At 41.6% G+C, this 19,251-nt stretch overlaps 1 protein-coding gene across 1 annotated transcript in view; it reads left to right on the forward strand.

Annotated features, from left to right (window-relative positions):
* Nucleotides 1-1,647: 1,647 nt before the first annotated feature.
* SLC7A11 (solute carrier family 7 member 11) overlaps nucleotides 1,648-19,251 on the forward strand; it is a 60,313-nt gene continuing 42,709 nt past the window's right edge. The window contains exons 1-4 of the mRNA XM_071753796.1: nucleotides 1,648-3,130; nucleotides 5,919-6,045; nucleotides 10,265-10,380; nucleotides 18,089-18,214. Of these exons, the coding sequence (XP_071609897.1) occupies nucleotides 2,854-3,130; nucleotides 5,919-6,045; nucleotides 10,265-10,380; nucleotides 18,089-18,214 (646 nt within the window). The 5' untranslated portion in view covers nucleotides 1,648-2,853. The remainder of the gene's footprint in view (nucleotides 3,131-5,918; nucleotides 6,046-10,264; nucleotides 10,381-18,088; nucleotides 18,215-19,251) is intronic.

Raw genomic sequence — 19,251 nt, forward strand, 5'->3', positions numbered from 1 at the left:
GGCTGTTCCAAGTGCTGGACAGGTTAAGCCCTGTGCTTTCAGAAGAGCTTTCTGAAAGGACCCTGAGTGTTGTGTGCTGTGGTTGCACAGTGATGCCACAGGCCTTGCTCTGTCAGGAATAATTCACATGAAAGTGGCTGGTGAGCTGTAAATGATCAGAACAGATTTTTGTCAATACACCATATAATAGGGGGCAACAGACATTAATGGGCCTTTTCCAGTTTGAGGTCCTTTTTGGGACTGGGATTAGATGATGGAGAAATCTCAGGAAATTTCCAGAACATAACAATCCTCCAACACCAAATGAGTATTCCCTATCCTGGGTGGAACTTTATTTTTAGTGTTTAGCACTGAACAAGGAGCAGCACAGACAACTGGGAAAGCTGCAAACAGTGTGATCACCAGCAAGCTGCCTGAATTTAGGGAAAAGGGTTTTCTGCAGCCAGCCTTCCTTAGTCCCCACCTTAGAATTTCAATTAGTCCTGAGCTTTGCACGTGTGTTATCCCCATCCCACAGATGAAGGGAGAACCTTTTTCCCTGTGTGGGGGAGCTTTAATAGCTATGTCCAAGGGGCAAACATGTGTTCTTCTGGCAAGTGGTGAAATGAAATCTGAAAGCTGCTAGACTGCCCAGTGTTTATAGTGAATACCTGATGCAGACAGTTGGATTGAGGTGGCTACTAAGTTTTTGGTTTAGTCTTGGAACCATCTTCCTGTGTAAATGAAAGGTAAGGATTAGCTGAGAATTATTATCTTAAGGTATTAGATTATTTAAAGTGTCAAGTCAATTTAAATTAAACAGCCTTTGAAAAAATAAAATAAAAGTCTCCAGCCCAACCCACTTCTGTGCTTATTGCTTTTTCCTGCTTTGATTTGATCTCGTTAGTTACTTCAGGCATTTATAATCTTATTGAGGGCAGTTTATGAAACATACAGCAGGGGAAAACAACTCTGCATAGCATGCCACCTACTCCTTGCTTTGCATGTAAATGCTGCCATGAAAATTGTCTTGGTTTGGCTTGTGTGATGGCCAGGGAGGTCCTGCCCGTGGTGTGTCCTATGCTGGAGGGGACAGTGACTTCCCTGAAGGGTCAGGCACATGGGAGAGTGACAAGAGGAGTATGAGGGATCAGGAGACATCAGCAGATGGAGGGAAAAGCAGGATGTGTTCACAAAACAGACAAGTGTGTACTCAAAAGCTACAAGCACTTATGTTTTTACCTGTGTGCATTTAAACCAGATAAACCTCTTTTATGCCTTCTTTTATCTTGTTGCAAATTATTATAGGTGAGCTATAACTGAAGATACGAGGCTTTAAAAACACTGAACTTTTACAGCTGCAGCATGTGATGCTCCAGGATCTCCTGTTTCTCAAATAAATTGGAAAGCACAGTGGTGTTCTCAGCTCAGTGTCTGCTTTTCAAGTGATAAAATGTTTTCATTACCTTTTTTTTTTTTTTTTTTTCCCCCCCTCAAATTCGAGGTCCTAATGAAGCAATAAGTGTGGAAGCAGTAATTCCAGTAATCATTTCTCTTTGCACTGATCTAATCTGAAGCCACGAGCAGTGGTTATGCTACAAAGGATTTTTCCCCTTTGGCATATATTGCACAGGCTGGCCCTTGATTAGGTTACAAGTCAAGGAAGGCTACTGATTTTTATTCTGTTTTCTAAGAACACTCCTCTTCTTAACAATTTAATTTACCCGATTCGAATTTGAATGATCAGGTTGTGAAAGAAAAGCATTTCTCCATCTGATTACCTGTTTACCTGGTGAAGAAAACTCTCCTATAACACCAAACCTCCTCTCTCATGGTTGAGCAGCTGGAGATCCTGTGCTCCGGGGTGTTGTTCTTCTCCTGCCAGATCACAGACAGGAGGTGGCTGTAAAAATTAATGTCTTTCTGAAGGGGAAGTGTTGTTGCAGCCTTGCTTACCAACATCCCAGAAGGACCTATGAAAATTACTGTACTGTGGAAATAACCCTGGGTGTTCATGAGGCTGATTTGGCTGTGTTGCTAAGCAACTCGGGGTGATGAGGGGGTTGTATATATGTTTTTTAGGTAGGTACAGGTCCCTGTAGAGAGTTCCAGGTGAGTAACATAGATGTGAGAGAGACTGCAGCACAACAAGAAGTTAAGCCCTGCAAACTTCACTTTCATTAAGGGGACTTTTTTTTCAAGAAAGAAATTGGATTAGACCCAGGGATGACGTATCCTGTTTGATTTCTTTTCCCCTTGTGCTCTGACGAGCTTTGTGTTTAGGCAGGCTTTTGTTTCTGGCTTTGAGTTGCTTTAAAAAAAAAAAATTTGGGAGTGTGTCTTGGGGTGTTGAGGGTGATGTGCTCAGCCTGATTGGCTCGGGTTGCTTTGTGGGTGCTTTGCTCTTCCCACCAGCCTCAGGTCTGTTGTGCAACATGCCTTTACTGCTTAAAAAGAAAAAAAAAAAAAAAAAAAAAAAAAAAGAAATGCTGAGTAATGCCAGAGGTTTCTCAGATGGCTGATGCAAACCTGGAGAATTTGCATCATCATTCAGCTGGAGTAACTTGGTATGACAAGAGCTTAAATACAAGTCCACGCGGAAGCGGAGCTGGTTTCCAATGCTAGGGCAGGACCAGCTCTGAGGGTGAGCGTGCAGGTGTTCCTGCTCCAGTCCCAGGAAAAACTCCAGGAGCTTTTGCTACCTGTGTGTAAGAGCAGCTGGGAAGATAAGAGGAAAGGCAGACGAAGAGACTGAGTAGTTGGCTGCAGAGAGAAGGAAAAAAAAAAAACAAACCCAAAACCAAAACCACTTGAGTTCCTGCTGAGAACTTTTCTTGCTTGTGCTTGCCGTGGGTGTGCTGGTGGCACTGGAGCATGGTCAGGAAAGCTGCTGTGAGCACCCTCTCTAATGGAAGCTACTTGCAGGGGCAAACTAATGGCAGGTTGCCCTCTCTGGACAGTGGGCAACCAGCCCGGAAGGAAAAAGTTGTGCTGAAGAAAAAAGTGACACTTTTGAGGGGGATATCCATCATCATTGGCACTATCATTGGAGCTGGCATCTTCATCTCTCCCAAAGGCATCCTGAAGAACACGGGCAGTGTAGGCATGTCCTTGATTGTCTGGACGGTGTGTGGTATTCTCTCCCTCTTTGGTAAGTCCCTTAAAAGTTTCTAATTGGTCCTAAGGGGCAGCTGGTGGATTATTTTACAAGTTTTGGGTCTGATTTTGTCATTGGATGGCAAGGCACAGCGAGGAGCTGGAGGACCAATAGGGCTGCAGGATGGTTTTTTGCTGTTTTTTTGACAGGTTGTGTGCAGAGGTTTGCAGCCCCTCTCCCCCCGTGCCTGGGCAAGAGAGATTGGGAGCCTAAATTATTGTTTCTTATGGGTCCCTAAAGGAACAGCAGAAGTAAATGTCTGTGTTATGCCAGACAGTGTGCTGTATGTTTGTTTTCTGGATGTAAGAGGCTGTGTACAGTTTGCTGGGAAGGCCCCCAGCAGCTGGGGATCACAGTCACCCTGCTTGAACACTGGGGAAATGTTTTGGCAGCTCAGCTTAGTTCCCTTGAGGCTGGAGCAAGGTCTGAGAGGAATAATTCCCACTAGACATAAGCTCTATTGGCATGAAAGGAAGCAAAATGCTAACACTAATAATCCCTCTCAATCATATTACTTCAATTTATCCCCTGCTCACCACGTTACTTGGAAAGATTGTCCTGCAAAAACCAGTGGGAGAGAAACAAATGAAGGTTTTATTGCTGGCCTGCATATCGTGACAGTTTTTACTAATTTTGTGTAGTTTTAATTATTGCCAGTTTATTTGTTCTGTACACAAAGCCCCCATTTAGAGTGGGAAAACCTCACCCAGCCTCTTTGTGACAGAGGGTCCATTGACCTACTTAATGAGTTAATCTCCAAGAAGCCCAAGAACTAACATGAGTATTGGCTTTATTTGAAACAGAAACCACTTGTTTTCTGGCAGGAGGTAAAGAGGACAAACCCAGGCTAACATGTGTCTGTTTAATAGGTGGAACATGCAAATGCCACCCTGTGTAAATTGGCTTAAAAGAAACACGGGGTGTTTATGGGCGAAGCCAAACAATGCAAGAAAGTTAAGACCCATTTTGGTCAAACATTAAATGCTTTAGTACAATATGCAGCATAATTTGTTGTATAAATGTTGTAGCACTGCCTGCAATCAAAATTGCCCTATATAAAAAAAAAAAAAAAAGACCTCAAGTACAGTTTGTAACCCTATCAAAAGACCTTGGTCTTCGGTTTTAGTCATAATAGAATTTACTTAAGCATTGTATTTTTGGCATTGACTTTAATAATAAGTAATTTTCTGGCTGTGAAGTAAAGTCTGTAAATAAATAAATAAATAATTTAAAAAAATTTTTTATCAGCTGGATTTTCTAGGCCATTTTCCAAATTTCAAGATATGAAAACCTGTGTAATTTGGACCAGCAAGTGTCACTATCTTTTCCCCTTAATGGACCTATTACAGCTTTTTGTTCATATTTTTTATGCCATGGGTGATTTTAATTCCCCTAATTTTAATAAAATCACATGCAAAGATCATTTATGGTTTTGATGAGGCTGTGCATATATCATGTGTTGAAATAAAATTTCATTTGATCCTGAACCTCAATAGAAGAGTCTGGCAAGAGAAAACCCATCAGTAGCTCTGGGGTTTTTTTCAGAGTGGTTGCAAGAGTTCCTTTAGGTACATTTTCTGGTAAGCTGAAGAATAGCAGATGAAAGTAGTTGCATTTTTACCAAGCCTGAAACCAAGCAAAAGAATAAAGATGAAATATGTCATAACAAGGTGCAGCTTTGATGGACTTACCCATGTTATGTGGTTTTGACAGCTGCAGTTTTCATCTTAAAGTGTTGCAGTGTAAAAAAGCTTTCAGGGACCAGAGTGGAAATGAGCTCATACTTATCATTGATCTTAACTCTATGTGATGAGGTGTTTACAAACTTTATTACTAGAAAAGGCCTCTCAGACTGTCCTAAAAGGGCTCCCTACATGTGTCAGAAATATGGGAGACTTCTCTACTGATGGAGCTGAGAATCCCCTGGCTTTGGGACTGGTAGCAGATGGTTGATGGGTGAGGAAGGCTTCACACAGCCCCTCAGATGTTCTGGTACCTGCTCTGTAAAGCCAGAGGCCACGGGTGTTGTGCCAGGAGAAGGTTTGAGGAGCTCCCTGAGAGCTGCTGCTCTCTGGGGTTGCCACTGGTTCCAAAGAGACCCGAACCCCTTCTTGTGAAGCAACATCCTGACAAGTTGTAGTTTGTTTTCCACAGAGAAAAAATGCACCATGTTATGGTCTGAGCATCCTACTGTGAAAATGTGAAGTTTTCAATGCATTGGTGATACACAACACTGCACCAGTGTTGAAAAGCCAGGGCTGAGCCACCCTAGAAGTTAAGGATGTGAGACACTGGGAATACCACTGAGGAAAATTCTTCATCTGCAACTCCTGCTCCTGCATTGCAGCCAGAGCTTTCCTCCCCAATGGCTGAGGAGGGGAGATGCAGTTTTCAGGCTCTTCACAAGCTGAGCCAGGCACCTCTGAGGATGATAGGAGCTGCTCAGCACTTGATCAGCAGCAAAGGTGTCAGAATGCTTTCACTTGGTGCAGTCAGGGGGATATTTTGGTGTCCATCTTCATGGGATACAGATGAGCAATGAAATATATTGATAGCAAATAGTTTGTTTAGTGGCTTAGATGTAAATGTAGCTGAGTGTCTGGACAATTTGGTTAACTGAAGGTCTAGTTGAATGAATTAGAACCTAGTCACTTGAAAAAAAATTATTAAAATGTAGATGTAGCAAAAGTAGTCATGATGCCATGGCAGCTCCACTGTCTAGCTTGTAAATATTTTAAAAAGTACTTTGTGTACTCTTGTGATGCTGGTTTCATTCTCACAGGTGCCCTCTGCTATGCTGAGCTGGGAACATGCATTAAGAAATCTGGTGGTCACTACACATATATCCTGGAGGCTTTTGGCCCTTTGCCTGCTTTTGTGAGAGTCTGGGTTGAATTGCTCATCATTCGGTAAGTGCATGGTGGCTTTTCTCTGTTTTCCCTCTGATGGCAATACACTTTCCAGGATTAAAATAATCTCTAATACATGGTGGGCAAAACAAAATAAATATATCCTGATAAATGAGCTGTGTTTGCTTCAGGGAATGGTATTTTGCTTGTTAGCACCAAGACATTCATGTGGGGGGGGGGGGGGAAATCCAGTTCTGACAAAACTGCCTGTCACAAAATCTTAGCTACTTGCTTTAATTTTGCTGAGCTTAATGTATACATTAATGTAATTAATAATTCTTCTAGTTATGCTTATATACAGTATAGTGGAAGACAGAAGTTGCCTTTATGTTTTTCTCAGCCATAGTAGAAGATCTTTTGAGCAGTTGCTGTCATCTGTGGATACATCTCTTGGTATTGCCACTAATTTTTTAGATTTAGAGGCACCATGTGTTCTTTATATCTCAATTCAGGTTCCCATTTTTTGTTTGTGTGGGCCCTTGTGGAGAGCTGAGCTCTTGATGAGTATCAAAAGCACTAACTGACCAAATAAAGTAACATGAAGTCCTGATATATCAAAAATATTCAAAGTCTTGTTTTGGTGTGTAAGCCTGTGACTCATGCAGCCCTTGATATTGAAGTACAATATAACGATGCTGAATAATCAAAGAATATCAAATACCTTTTCATACTGTGAATGGATCTTTGTATCAAGCTCAAGTCTTTCTTTTTTAAAGTCTTGCTGAGGCTGGAGAGTTTCCCTGTAGAGCTGGGCAACTCACTTATGCAAAATGACTTTGGGAATGCTCTATTTCTGCCCCAGGCTAGTGAGCACTCCTTTCCCCTCTCTTCTGCAATCAGCAGATTAGTCACCAAAGCACAAGCCTCACTTGGAATCACAGCTATATTTACATATAATATTGACAAGTTCTAGCACAGACTGTTGAGTTTAAAAGCACTCACAGTGCTGAGTCATTATGAATCCATAAATCCTGACTTTGTTTCCGGAGGAAATCATTGTGTATGTCAGATGGTCCCTTACATCCTCCCCACCCATGTGTAACCTTTGAATTAACTGCACAATATCCACCAAACGTGATGAAAGAGAATATGTCTTAATACTACTTCTTGCTGAAAAGGAAACCAAGCCAGAGGAAGCAGACCTGTGCTTTTACTTGGAAAAACACAGGGCTGTGGATGTATCTGTACCATTGCACATCAAGGAACCAACAGAAGACAGCAGTGTTAGAAATTCCCCTCTTAATCTGCACCTATCTATCCACAAGAAACCAGGCTTCATATATCCCTCTCCTTGTAAAACTGTTATTTATTTTTTTTTTCACATATGACAGTGTCCCAGGAGTTGTCATGAAAACACTCTTAGTCATCATGAGCTTCCCCACACCCAGAAAATAATCATCTTGCATGGGAAGGAACATCAGTGGATTCTTTAATCATCAAATCTGAGAGGCAGTGAGGGAGGCATACTTGTTATAACTTGTGATGATCAGAGCCCTGCTGCTGAAACTCTGTGTAGAGCTTTTTATCTGACTCCTGCATCAGTAAATTAATTGGCTTCTGCTATCAAAGAAGCTGAGACCTAATAGGGATCTAGGTTTTTTTCAGAAGATGAAGTTACAGACACACTTCTAAGCCATTTTTCCCTCTGAGAGGATGCAGGATTATCACACCCACGGGTTTGTGGAGCAGCCACAACCAAAATAAACATTTCCTGCTCTTGTGTATCTTTTCAGTCACTATTTCATGGTCTAGGACACACTTAAACTCTGCCTTGATTAAACTGTGCCAGCATCACTTGCTATTTAGATGTGAATTACACTCCTGCTCCTCATCCAGAAGGAGCTGGAACTTTTTCTCCTCAAAAATCAGGTTGCAAATATAAAAAAAAACCAAACAAAAAAGCCAAAACCCTCACAAACAATTGGGATTATTCATATAGAAGGCACCAGGGAGACTTACAGTGAACTTCCAGTATCTGAAGTGGCTACAAGAAAGCTGGGGGGGGACTTTCTGCAAGGCCATGTATTGATAGTGTGAGGGGGAATGGTTTTAAACTGGAAGAGGTAGATTTAGGGTAGACATGAGGAAGTTCTTTAGTGGGATGGTGGTGAGACACTGACACAGCTTCCTCAGAGAAACCATGGATGCCCCTTCCCTGGAAGTGTTCAAGGCCAGGTTGGATGAGACTTAGAGCAACCTGGTCTAGTTGGAACAAGATGATTTTTAAGGTCCTTTCCAACCCAAAGCATTCAGTGCCTGTGTGAATGTGCTGTCTGTAGTGCTCACACATGATGGTGCCAACCCAGGGATGGGTGCAAGTGTTTTGCCAAATGGGTCCCTCACCTGTGGTATGGGCTGGGCCACCACCCCTGCTCCTTTCCTACGGGCTTTGTGTGCTCCTTGCCCTTGAAGGAAAGCTCCCCATGTGCTTTCTGTCCTCTCCCAAACACACAGCTATCAGAGTGCTGCCAGCCTGTCCTTAGGGTTGCTGTCAGAAAGAATTGACTGCAATAAATCTCCCATTTTTTTCTACTTTCCCCTCCATTGACTGACTACGCTGCCAGCAGCATCTGCTCCCAAACGTGGGAATGGGAGAGACACAGCTAGTTATTAGAGGTATAATTTAGGAGTTATGTTTAAAAAAACCTAGTGGTGTGGATAGCTGTGACTGCCTGTCTTAAAACGAGAGGGAAAAATCCAAGTTCTGGCAAAAGAAGCCAAGAGTGAGGAAAACAGTCTGGGCAAGCTCCTAAGATCTCTTCTTTTATCTGATCTAGCACACTCCAGACTGCTTTTGGCAGGCTGCTGTATTTAAAAGCCAGAAGCCTGGTGATCTTCTTAGGGCAATTAGGAATATTGGACTGAGGCAGTGGGAAAATCCAGCACTGGGGATTGTTGTGTCCAGGAGTGAAGGCAAAAGATGCAAAGCCAGTTCTTGGCCAGTGAGGAAGAATCCTTGTGCCTGGGGGATGCACAAGCACCCATCCTCACTTGTCCACACAGGAACTTTCTGATTAAAATACTTTGTTCTTTGCTGAAGTTTGGGCCAATGCAATATGGGACATTTTGCTAAGAAAGTGGGTTTTGTCTCAAGAGCAAAACTTGAAGAAAATTCCTGTATCATTCAATGGAAAATACTAACTTTCTGCAGAATATTTACACTGTACCATGGCATTTTTAGCAGCTTTTAAAAAAAATTTAATTTTTCTTAAAATTCTGTAAGGCAAGCCATTCTTTTTTAATACTTTACATGTTTTCACAAGAAATTTGCATTGACTCTTGTTAACTCAATAATCCTTTGAGGGAGAATCCTATGTCCTTCTCCTTTTATTGTGTGTGTGATGAAGCCCAGATGTCCCCAGCTGTCCTACAAAGGGCAAAAATGTCCTCCCAAACCAAATACAGACTACTAGACCTGTAATACACAGACAGTGTCTGATTCAAGGCACAGGGTAATTTGCTATTACTATGTCAATCCTAAGGCTTCTTACAAACATTTGCCTAGCCTCAAAAATAAAGGCTGTATGAATAGTATGAATATTTCAGATTTATAAATACAGCCATGGCATGCCTGCCTTTCTTCACATTTCTGTTTCGTGGTGGATGCTTTGTGTATTTTGAGATTTTTTTGCTGACACTTGTAGTGCTAGGAAGATGTTAGTCAATGAAGTAACACATTCTGCTTGCATATTGGGAAATCTCATTTTCAGTCAGTCATTTTTTGCATTGTCTCAGATTTTGTTAACAGACCTCAGTAGGTTTGGGATATTTAGTGGACAAAATTCTCAGCTTGTTTGAAATTTATTTTCATGTGTCTCTGAGGGGTGAGATATACCTGGGCCACTATAATTAAGTTCTCAGTGAATTTTACTCAGGATTTTGCTCATGTCATCTAATTCTCACCACTTCAAGCATGTGAATGTGGATTTCTATTGATATTTTTCCTTTCTGTTTATGGATTTTTCACACCAAGTAAGAGCCATCATGGTCAGAAATGTTGCTGTCAAGATCACAACCACTGAGCAAAGCTAAAATGCTCCTGGTTTCCTGCTGCATTCCAAAATCCAGGTACAGGGCAGCATGGTTACAAGCTGGCACCAAAATTAAGTACCATTCACCTTTCTGTAATAGTCAAGTTACTGCTTGATCCCATAAGAATATTATCTATGTACCATTGCAGATTAATTTTGTGATTTATTTTTTTCTGTTTTTACTCTAGCCCTGCTGCCACAGCAGTGATATCACTGGCATTTGGACGTTACATTTTGGAGCCTTTCTTTATGCAGTGTGAAATCCCAGAACTTGCCATTAAACTTATTACAGCTGTTGGCATCAGTAAGTATCTAATTTTTGGTTTCAGGGAAGGGTAAGTCTGATGTATATTTAACAAAAAAAAAGTAATTGCACACTGAACAGGTCATTGTTTGATGTGAATCATTACAAAAATGTCTGTGCATCCAATGCTGAGGGCATCAGCATGACTTTTTGCCTGGGTCTGTGTGTTGGTAAACATATGCAGTAGTAAAAAGCATAGCAGACTTTATTAATGGCAGGGAAATCTATTGCCAAGGCCAATTCTGTTGCCACTTAAATTAATGGCAGGACTCTCATTACTTTTGTGAAAGCAATTTCAGTCTCTAGGAGATGGTGAGCCAGTGCCAGAGATATGGAAGAATGATTACCTGATTTTAAGTGCTTTGCTCTACCTCTGTTTTAGGAGGCAATTGAGTGCCAAGTATGATGCCATGAAGTAACATAGTGGAGCACAGGCAACATTAGATCATTTTCCCTGGTCCCACTCTGTCCTTCTTAGCAATAAAAATTATTGAGGCACTTGTGGTTCAGGAAGCAGGAACCCGACTGATGACTTTGGGAGCAGGGTGTACAGCTTGGTGAAAATACACGTCTTGTCCTGCTCTTGCTAACTTCACAATTAGTATAAAAGAGACCATTCTGGGCTACAGAGAACCAAAAATTGCCAGGAAAAGGAGGAGGGCAACCCTGAGCCCCAGAGCTTTGTGCTGTACCTGGGCTGTTGTGCCTGAAGCAGGAGAGCACAAATTGTGATGGGAATGGGGCTTGGGAGCCACGGAGCACCAGAGGGTTTTGTCCAGCTCTCTCTGGCCTCTGGGGATGATGCTTCTTGCAGACACATTCACATTTGGCTGTGTTGGGAGGAGGGTGCAGATGAGAGCTGAGTAATTACTAACAGATTGCTCCTCTAAGTTTGGTCAGTGCACGTATCAGAAACAAAGAGAACTGGGAAAAGGAATTTAGCCATGGAAAATTATCAAAAGCACCCAGGATACCCCTTCAGTTTGGGACAGTAATAGGCTCAGATGATTTCTTTTTTGGCACGTGGAATTTAATTGACATTGAAAATTCCCATCTCCAGGTTACTGTGGCTTTTGTGGGAGCTCTCATGATAAGAGCTCTCCTTTGCCCAGAGTGTTAAAAAAATCAGTATGTAACCATATTTCATTCTTTCTTCATTATGCACAACTTATAGGTTTCACAGGAATAATTTAATTAAGGACTTGGATTTTGAGGTCAATGACTTTTTATAGCTACATCTGTCTAAAATATTTCAGAGCAAGATAAGGGGGAAACAGATGTTCAGTAACTTCAAGGTCACTGAGACAGAAGGAATGTTAAGTGAGGAGTCCAGCAAAGGGTTTTGTTAAACGTGTGAGATTCAAGCACAATAAGTGAACAATTTGAAAAAAGGTTTTCATTACTTTTAATTTAAAATCAGTGTGATAAGCCAGGGCTTCACAAAGCAATTAAACAAAGAAGTTGCATTGCAGGGGGGGTGTGTGGGGAGTTATGCAGGAATAATTACAGCCTAAAGAAAGAGCACAGGCAGGATGAGCTGTCATGTCACTGAAAGAAGGGATTCTTATAAAAACTTTATAATGATGAATGGGACAATGCTGGGGAAAATAGTGACCTGTCAGACTGAGGCTTTATCTTTATTCTTTGTGGTGTGATGTACAGCTGGGTTTCATTTTTGGTAGGTTTTGACCCTGTGCTGCACTAAAGCTCAGGGATCCCAGAGTGCCTGACTCTTGTTTGGGGAGAATAAACTGTTATGGGGGTAAATGTTAAGAAAGTTTTGTCTTGTGCATGTAGACAGAGTGATAGGTAAGATTAAGGGTGTTGTAGAGCCCAACAAACATGCTGGAGTCCTGCAGATCTTCTTTAATCCAATGTAATGGTGCCAAAGGTGGTGTTTGCTTCCAGGGAAATTTTTAAGTGAATCAGAAAGTGAGCTGAAGTTCCTTTTGTCTTCTTATCTGCTCCTGGTCCTTCTCCCTCCTGTGCCTCCTGACAGAGTGCTCACTGCCTATCTCTCTTTATTGGGCACCATTAAACCCTGTCCTTAGGTCAGGCTTTGTTCTTTGGTTTTACCTTGTCATTTCTCATCAGACTAGAAAGGGCAGGAAGGGATTCTGAAAAAGCTCCAGGTGATGCCCTGCCCCCAAACACCATCAGCATATCTAAAGAACTTCTGACAGATGTTTGTTTAACTGCTCTTAAAACCTTCAGTGAGGGTGTTTCTAAAGCCTCACCTAACACTTTAGCCCAGTTTCTTCTATCCTTGTCACAAGACAGCTTTTCTCTATTTTTTTTTTTTTTTTCCCCCCACCTAAACCTCCTTTCCTGCAATTTAAGCCAATTATTAAGAGCCTGCCTGAGATGGATGCACCCAGGATTATGATGAGGACTGGCAAATACTGGTCCTCCTCTCCTAGCTGCAAACAAGTGCTTCTTGTAGAACAGCTCCAGCCCATTCTGCTCCCCACTATTCCACCTCAGTGCCTGAGGGATGAAATAGGAATTCTGCAGCAGCAGAGATGATGTAGATCAGATGAGAGCTAAAATGGAACTACAGGAGATAGTGACCTTTACAAAAAAACCCCTCATTCTTGGTTCACTATTTAGAGGAATAAAAGCATGTGTTGGGCACAAAATTTCCCTAAAAATCACAACTGTTCTGAGCAATTTTTAACCATCTGTAGAAGCAGTTTTTCTTGGTGCTTTCATTTTTTTTTTCTATTATTATTATTTTATTATTTTTAAATAAAAACCCCAAAAGTCCAAACACTTCAATGGCCTAGTAGAGAGAAGGATGCATGTGTGGAGGTTCTCTTCAGATACCCCAGTTTTCTGAACCTCTGAAGCAAAGGCTGCTTATTCTTTTCAACCTTAGAAATCACTTTAATTCACTTGGTATTTCTCCAATTTAACTCTGCAAGGACAAAAATCTCAGTGAATACTGGCTCTGTCTGTCAGTCTGCCATAATTTTTTTTTAACTCTGTCAATTTACCTGTACCAGAGAGAAGAGCAGGCACCTGAAAGATATCTGATTACTACAATTTCTTGTGAAAATAAGTGGCCAGGGAGAGGAGGAAGAACCTGGATGTGCCCCTCCATAGGGAAGGAAAGAAGAAGCTGCAGAAAATCCCAACAGGAGACAAGGACTTGTAAATGCCCAGCTTTGCTTGAGCTGGACAAAATAACCCCATAGACAAATTAGAAGGGGTGCAGCTCACTTTTGTTCTGGTGCTAGAGATTATTTTAGGAGAAAAAATTAAAAAAAATAATTTCTCTCTTTAAATGACAGCTTCTCCATAGGAGGAGTAGACTCTTCCATATTTATTGTTTCTTCCAATGAAGCAAAATCCTTTCACCATGCCAATCACCATTACAAAGCATGGTGATAGTGCAAAAGCCCATGTATTCTTATATTGCTTTATTTATATCTTTTAATTCTTCTTGTAATGGTAAGCTTAAAAATATTTTTAACAGGAAAGGAGAAAATATTCTATGCAGAGGTATTGAATTGTACTGTGCTATCAATATGCAGCCTGAACAGATCTGCAATCTTAACTGAACCTGTTCTAATCTTTTTTTACTTGGCTTCCATATCAGAAAGCAGATAAACAGGTTTCAGCTATTAAAAACTGTGAGACCTGAAAGCAGGTTACCAACTCACACATGTTTTTAAGCTTTACACTCATTCCTGGGGCATTTTATGCCACGATAATAAATAATTTCTCCCCCTTTTTTTTATAGGTTTGCAAAAAAAATTACAAACTATGGCTGGTAGAGACAATATTACACTTGAAAACCAAGGTTAACTGTGCAGATCTACCAGTGCTTGCTGGCAAATGCTCCAGCCCAAAGCTTTATTGCCATAGATTTGATGTGTATGTAAGTCTATAGTTGAGTTTTCCTTCCCCCCCATCATGACAGATGTTACAGATGTCACCCTGTACTGCTGACAGCTCTCAGACAAGCAAATTATTTTAAGACATCTCTTAATAGATAGAGATGGATAGAGAAATCTTATCTGATTAGTGGTTTTGTGCCTCCTGTGACTTCATTTTACCAGACCCTAAAAGCCTGACAGGTTAGGGGTGGGCAGTGTCCTTAGTTTCCTACTGAGGCAATGATGCACATATTCTTGAAAAATGGGATGTAATGCTTCCTGCTGCTTCTCCCACTAAGTTTTGTTATCCAACTATGGCTGTGTGTGTGTGCAGGAAAGAGAGTGTGAAAGCCAAAGGTGTTGCCATCTCGTTTGATTCTTCCTGAACTTTATTTTGTTCTCCCTCCCCTCACTTAGGGTTCATATTGCTTTAAGTCAGGTGTTTTATTTGAGGTAATTCTCTAAGCTGTCCATGGAGAAAGAGGGAAGGAGACACTTCCTGAAGGGAACTCATCTCATCTGAGATACCCATGTGAAACATCTCATTATTCATCCTCTGATGGGAACTCTCTCTTCACTGAGGATGCAGCCACACTGGGTGCCTGACTTCTACTTAGCAAAGCTAGAGATGAGTCCTCCTTTCACTGTCCTTTTTTCCTGGGACTTGCTGCTTCCTTCTGATCTTTGCTGTGATCCTGCATCAAAGCTTCTCCAATCAATTTCCTCAAGTATCTCCATAAGACCCTGTTCACAGAAGAAAGGTGTTGAATAATGACCATAGTCCTGAGATAGAATTTCCTTCCTGAATCCTGGCACAGCTGGCATATTTTTTTCTGTCTCTTTAGCAACTTTACTCATGACTCCTCTGTTGCCTTTCCCTATCCAGCTGCTAACACAACCCCACTGGGGCTGATTTGTGGGAGCAGTATGTGAGCCCCAAATCACCAAAAATTTGTTGTGCCCATAGGACTACTGTAAGAAAACTGTAAATTCATAAGATGAAATTCTAAAGAATACCAAGTAGGCCTCCAATATTCTACAAACTTTAGTCTGGCAACTTGAACCACTGTATTTCTGTGGTTGTACAACTCCTTAAGGGACTTAATCCCACTGAGGACCATCACAAGTACCAGCACATGACTGCAGGTGTAGCATCTCTTCAGCTTTCCCATTAAAAGAAGGTCCTTGAAGTGTCCATTTCACTTTGGGTATTTCATTAGAAAGCCTCAGATAAATCATTTGGCTGGACTGAGCTCACAGTTGGGGATGGAGAAGTTTTTCACACAGTCTGCTCACAAGCAAGCTGCCTTCATGATAATATTACCCTGTAGTTTGTTTGGTGTTTTATTATTTTTTTTCTTTCAAGCCAGTGTAGCAGGTCTGGGACTTGTAGTTTGTCTGTGGCTGCCCAGAAAGGAAGGTTCTGAGTTTCCATGAGAGCTATTAGCATTAGTACAAGTTCTTCATCCACTGACATTCCCATATATGTATCAGGAAGGTGGAATTTCTGCATCAGAAAACCTCAGGGGGGGCTCTCTGCAGGAGGCTTCTCCCATTACCCATTCTGACCCCTGTAAGGTGACAGACTGGTGGCTGCACTCAGCCTGAACTCTGAATAAGCTGGAGAGCAAATTACAGGTGCTTTTTTCCACATAACACTCTTCCTTGACATTTTCTTGTGGCTTGGTCCCTGCACCAGCTTCATCTTCTGGGAAAGAAAAGTTCAATATCCTCAACTTTCTAGGAAATTGGAAATCAGACAGTGCTTGTTTGTGGCACTGGATTTTCTTTACATCTTCAATGCTGTTGGACAAATGAATATTTTAAATATATTTTGCTTAAATGGTAGTTGTTAACCTTCCTGGTAATCAAGCCCTAGGAAAAGAAGAGCATCTTCAATCACTGCTAATATCCAGCAGCAATTTCAAGTAATCCTTCAATCCTTAAATTAGTGAAGATGTGTCAGATGGCATTGGGACAAGAGAGTAATGAATCCAGCCCCTGGGATTTTCTGTTCCCTGCCAACTATAGGTATACACAGAAGTAACAGAGGAAAAAAATTTCTTGGATCTCAAGTGATACTTAGAGAAGTCCAAGGGATTTCTTTGTGACTTTAAAATAAATTCCTCAGTTCTGAAATGTGGTCAAATACAGAACTGAAAAAACATTTTGACCTTTATGATCTTCTTCTAGTGAAATATTCACATTAAGTGATGTGAGATTATGTTGACTTTTGGCAAGTTATTCATTTGAGAGTAGGGCTGAATAAAAATAAAAATTCCTGGAAATTCTTCTTACATATTTTTTCCTGGAATTTTTATTTTATTAAAAATACCTTAAAAATACATTTGAATGCAGATTATCTGGAGTTTTCTCCCTTTTCCATTAATCTGAAACTACTCTTGGTTTCAACTGACAATATTTTTTATGATGTATTTTTTGGCATTGCCAATGAACAAAATCTGCATAAAAGTCTGGGGATAAATCAGTGGGGTTTGCTGCCAGAAAGCTTGTCCCCTGCCAGCTTTACAGTGCTAGCTCATACAAACTTCTTGCTCCCAGACCCTGGAGGGAGACAGAAAGCACTTTGTGTTTTTATCTGTCTCAAGATGTGTGATGTGGCCAATGATAAAGTCAAACTGGTGCTCTTGAGAGAGTTTGAAGTATGGGAGGAGTGTGATGAGGAGCTAATTCCTTAGCTCTCTATGATGATAAGAAAGAGAAGATGAGTGGGCATGCTTGGTTGACTATATTTGCCTTTCCCTACAGCAGAGAGGGAAAGGACATTTTATGTAGTGAACTAAATCACAGTTTTCATTTTTTAGGTAGTTTTTTGGTTTGTGGGTTTTTTGTTTCAGTTTTGGAGGAAGGTGGTGCTTTTTGTTTTTTTCCTTTTTGTTTTTTTTCTTTTTGTTTTTTTTTTTTTTTATTTTATTTTATTTTTTGTGAGGTTTTGGGGGAGTTTTTTTGTTTGTTTGTTTTTTTTACTATCTAAACTCCTGTGCTGAATCTGTTCTGCCAGGATAGCTGCTTAAATAAAAGTAGCTCTATATGCCTGGCACTCAGATGATCAGACCCACCATCCTCCTGTCAGCCAGAACAGCTGAAGTCCAGGCCAGAAAATGCCCTCTCTGGCCTGCAGAGAGTTGTGAGCCAAGCAGGCAGACTTCAAACCCCCTTCTTTCTTATGTCTCTACACATTTGTAAGTGAAAATCTGGACTTTATTGTCAAGAAGTGAGAGGTGTCTAGCTCTTCACCCAGTCCCCCCAGGGACAGGCATGTTGCTTGCACTCTGGTCCTCCTGCATCTCTGGTTGTGTAGCAGTAAGGGAGGAGAATAAGAGGAAAAGAGAAAAATAAGGTAGTGAATGACAAACTTATGAGTGGTCTAAATGGGGGTGAGAAAGCTGAGTATGGTTATTAATGGTTATTGTTTTCTGAAAATGCCAATCTGCTCAAACCACCACAGATACAGAACTCTGGAGGGACAGGGGCTGGGCAATTAATTTCTCTCATCCAAGGCAGGTCCCAGCAACCCATCAGCACCATCACAACCACCCCCAGCAGCTTCTGGGTAAATGAAGAAGTCATTTGTGTCTCAGCCCAGACATGAGAGAGGGATGGACCCTGTGGTGTGGGTCAGAGGGGCTCGACTGAAATGTTTCCTGTGCTGTCTGGAAGGGGAATGTGAGAAGAGGGAGGGTATCAGGGTGTATTTCCTTGAATGCATCAGGATCTATTGTGTCTGTGGCCTCTCTGCTGGCAGTTTTGTAGCAGTTTCAGCACCATGAGGATTCCTTTCTGACTTTTGTTTTTTCTCCTTGCAGCACTGGTGATGGTCCTGAATAGCATGAGTGTCAGCTGGAGTGCCCGCATTCAGATTTTCCTTACCTTTTGCAAGCTTGTAGCAATTCTGATAATTATAGTCCCTGGAGTTATTCAGCTAATTAAAGGTATGAAATGAGAAGTAAATGCTTTAAAAGTGCTTTTATCTTTACCTTCCCCAGTCTTTCCCCACCTGCTTTCACCAAATAATGCTTATAACAGCAAAATCTCTTAATTAGGATGTGGTTGTTTAAGTGAAGCTCAGGACTCCCAGGTAATTGATTAGAAGTGGAACTACACTGGGATGAACTGGTATTTCCCTTCACATGCCAATGAGCCTATCCAGATGAGACTCAGTTTTCAAATGGGGGACAGGGTTGCTCTTCTCTGTCATTTGCCTTTGGCATGGACTTTGTGAGAGGGGTAGGATGGGAATCACAGATGGGAATACCCCTCCTCCAGAGTACATCCCTAGTCCAGGCAGAATCTCTCTCCTTTAACTGGGGTAGTGCCTAATCCTGTGTGGTACTGGGTATGGGATGATGAAATGGATTCAGAATTGGGGGATATATGAGTGATGCTGTCTCCTTCATGCTGATCTACCACTTTGTGAAATTAAAGGTGCTGTACTGGCAGGAGGAGCTGTATTAGGTTATTGCTTTCATGGGCTTCCTGCCTGCAAGTACTGGGTGCTCGTGTTGTGTGCAGGCTTCTGCCAAGTGAAAGACTAAAGCATGCAGCTTAAGTCAATAGTCTGGGCTTAAGCAAGCTGTAGAAAAGGAAAGCAGACGTGTTTGAAAGCCAGAATTACTTTATGGACTTTATCAGTCTTGCTGCATAAGCAAGGAGTGTGAAAACACCTTTGTGTTCTCCTCAGCAGCACCCAGCACAGACCCAGCTGTGCAGGCTTTTCCTTGGCTTTCTGGAAGCTGTCTGGGTAAAAACCTCTTTTCACTGACATATGCTCAGCTGCCTGAAGAGGCTTTTCCATGATGGCCCTAAGATGGTGGCAAACCCAGCTCTCTCTTCTACCAGCAACACCAGACAATAACAACCCAGAGCACAAGGAGCTGCCCGGCACAGAGGGTCAGAACAGGGAGCACTTTGTAATGAGTTGGTGGCAGATTTTCTCTCACAAAAATTATCACAGTTGTTGGCTTTGTTC

The sequence above is a fragment of the Heliangelus exortis genome, chromosome 10 (assembly GCF_036169615.1).
Source record: "Heliangelus exortis chromosome 10, bHelExo1.hap1, whole genome shotgun sequence".
NCBI classification, from domain to species: Eukaryota; Metazoa; Chordata; class Aves; order Apodiformes; family Trochilidae; genus Heliangelus; species Heliangelus exortis.